Below are 2500 nucleotides of genomic sequence, written 5' to 3' on the forward strand. Positions count from 1 at the left end.
TATTTGTTATCATCATCCCCATCATTATTTTTATCATTATCATTTTCATTATCATTGCCATTACTATTATTTTTGTTATCAACATAATTATCATTGTTGTTATATTTTTTTTTACTTTTATTATTATTGTTGTCGTTGCTGCTGTTGTTATTGCCATTATCATTATCATAATTAGTATTTGTTAATGCATTCATCTTATTCTTGATCTGCTTCGTGACTTCCGTTAACTCCGCCTTGATATGTTGCAAACCGTTGCGGATGGAGCCAGTTACACCGCCCTACAGTCACTATACGTAGTTGCAAAGGGAGTTATATGACCATTTGGTTGCTTAAGGCTAAAGGACCATGCTAATGAGGCTTTCTGAAATTTACGTATCTTAAGATAACGAATGAACGAAAGGAAAAGAAAATCTACAATTGAAACCCAATGAAAAATATAAATCATACAATAAAATAGTTTTTTTGTGTGTGTTTGGTTACTGCTAGTGCATTATTTAACGTATCATAGAGGAGAAAATAAGAAAATGGATACATACTCACAACAAAATCGCGAAGTAAAAAAAAAACAGCGAACATAAGAATAATTCAAAGGGAAACGCAACTTGAAAAGTCAAAAGGTTATATTCAGAACAGTTTTTGAGCTTCGGCAATAAGTTGACACAAATTAGTGGCTACATCAGATATCATGGATTATACGACGAGATACATTGTCTTTTTAGACCAGGAATAAAACAAGCAAGAGTAGGTTTACACTTTATTACAACATAGAAATCATACATAAAAATATGGCACAATGACATCCAATATTAGAATGACACTGAGATGACGTCACTTTAGCTATACATTCCTACAACGATATTTGTCACTTACATTATATATGAAATTATTTATCGTGACTGGTAAATCCATTCTTGCATTTGCAGACAAAAACTCACATCGTAGAGTGTCAATCTTAATTAACTTTTTTTTTTTTTTTTTTTTTATGTATCTTTATGCATATATTTCATCTTTGCTTCCAATAAGCTCCAAAAGAGAGACCGGATAGTAATACTAGGCACTGTATTTTCATAAATGTATATGCAATAATTCTGGAAAGCCAATTGAATTTAAATTTCAATATCAATTTCAATTTCAATTAATATTGCCAGTGCTTTTAATCATTACCATCATCACCATCGTCAGCATCGTCATCATCGTCAGCATCGTCATCATCGTCATCATCATCGCCATCATCAGCATCATTACCGCCAACATAATCATCATCAGCAGCAGCAGCATCGTCATCACCATCGTCATCAGCAGCAACATCGTCAGCATCATTGTCATCATCATCATCATCGTCATCATCAGCAGCATCGTCATCATCATTGTCATCATCATCGTCATCATCAGCAGCATCGTCGTCATTTTCATCTCCATCATCATCATCAGCAGCAGCATCGACGTCATCAGCATCAGCATCGTTAGCATCCTCGTCGTCAGCATCCTCGTCGTCAGCATCCTCGTCGTCAGCATCCTCGTCGTCAGCATCCTCGTCGTCAGCATCCTCGTCGTCAGCATCCTCGTCGTCCTTTTCATCTCCATCGTCATCATCATCATCTGTAGCAGCAGCATCTCATCATCATAATTGTTATTGCTTGCTGTTATTTTCAGTAGTATAGTTAGGTCTCCTTTATATATAAATAGATTACAAACTGCGGATACATAATTCCCACATTCCTTACCACAAAAGTTACTCTTTAGTTTGTACTCCACGTTTACACACACGCACACGCACACGCACACGCACACGCACACGCACACGCACACGCACACGCACACGCACACGCACACGCACACGCACACGCACACACGCATTTGCGCATGCGTATGTGTACCCAAAGTTTACACCACGAGTATATCTGCGGAATACGAATAAATTTCCCGCCGCGTACAAGAGGGAGAGAAGGATTATTTCGAAACACGAGTACGACAGCTCATGCTTTCACTTTAAAACAAGGGGAGCTGTTGCTGTTGCTCCTAGAGCTCTTGGGTAAAGTGTGTGACGTGAATGAGATCTCCGGTAAGAGTTTTGTTTACGGGTCGGCTCTCACCTGCGTCCCGTCAGCTGGTTTTCCGTCTGGATCGATGGGCGTGAGGGACGTGTGGTCGGAGGGGCGTGGGCGGTGGGGAGAGGATATGTGCGTAGACATGTACACATTTGTATATTTATCTTTCTCGCTCTGACAGGACGGGCGATGAATATACTGTACACACGATCTCTCTCTCTCACTCACTCTTAATTAATCTGTTTATCTACGTATTTTCTAGCATTATATCTCCTCTCGCTTTTATATACACGGAACTACTGTCTATTATTTGTAGATATAGTATGTTAACGGTCATATACCTCTTCCATTTCTGTTATATAGGGTTCTCTTCAAACCAATCCGTTTTCTCTTCTCTTAGATTTCTCGCGGGCGTAGAAGCCAAGGATTTATTATGACAGAATGCAGAAAAA

At 38.8% G+C, this 2500-nt stretch overlaps 1 protein-coding gene across 1 annotated transcript in view; it reads right to left on the minus strand.

Annotated features, from left to right (window-relative positions):
• LOC125034605 (phosphopantothenoylcysteine decarboxylase subunit VHS3-like) overlaps window positions 1-2192 on the minus strand; it is a 3445-nt gene extending 1253 nt beyond the window's left edge. Inside the window, exons 1-3 of the mRNA XM_047626506.1 lie at window positions 2094-2192; window positions 1889-1901; window positions 1445-1599 (exon numbers count right to left, since the gene is read on the minus strand). Of these exons, the coding sequence (XP_047482462.1) occupies window positions 1445-1599; window positions 1889-1901; window positions 2094-2192 (267 nt within the window). The remainder of the gene's footprint in view (window positions 1-1444; window positions 1600-1888; window positions 1902-2093) is intronic.
• Window positions 2193-2500: the final 308 nt, after the last annotated feature.

Source organism: Penaeus chinensis, chromosome 18 (assembly GCF_019202785.1).
Source record: "Penaeus chinensis breed Huanghai No. 1 chromosome 18, ASM1920278v2, whole genome shotgun sequence".
Taxonomy (NCBI): Eukaryota; Metazoa; Arthropoda; class Malacostraca; order Decapoda; family Penaeidae; genus Penaeus; species Penaeus chinensis.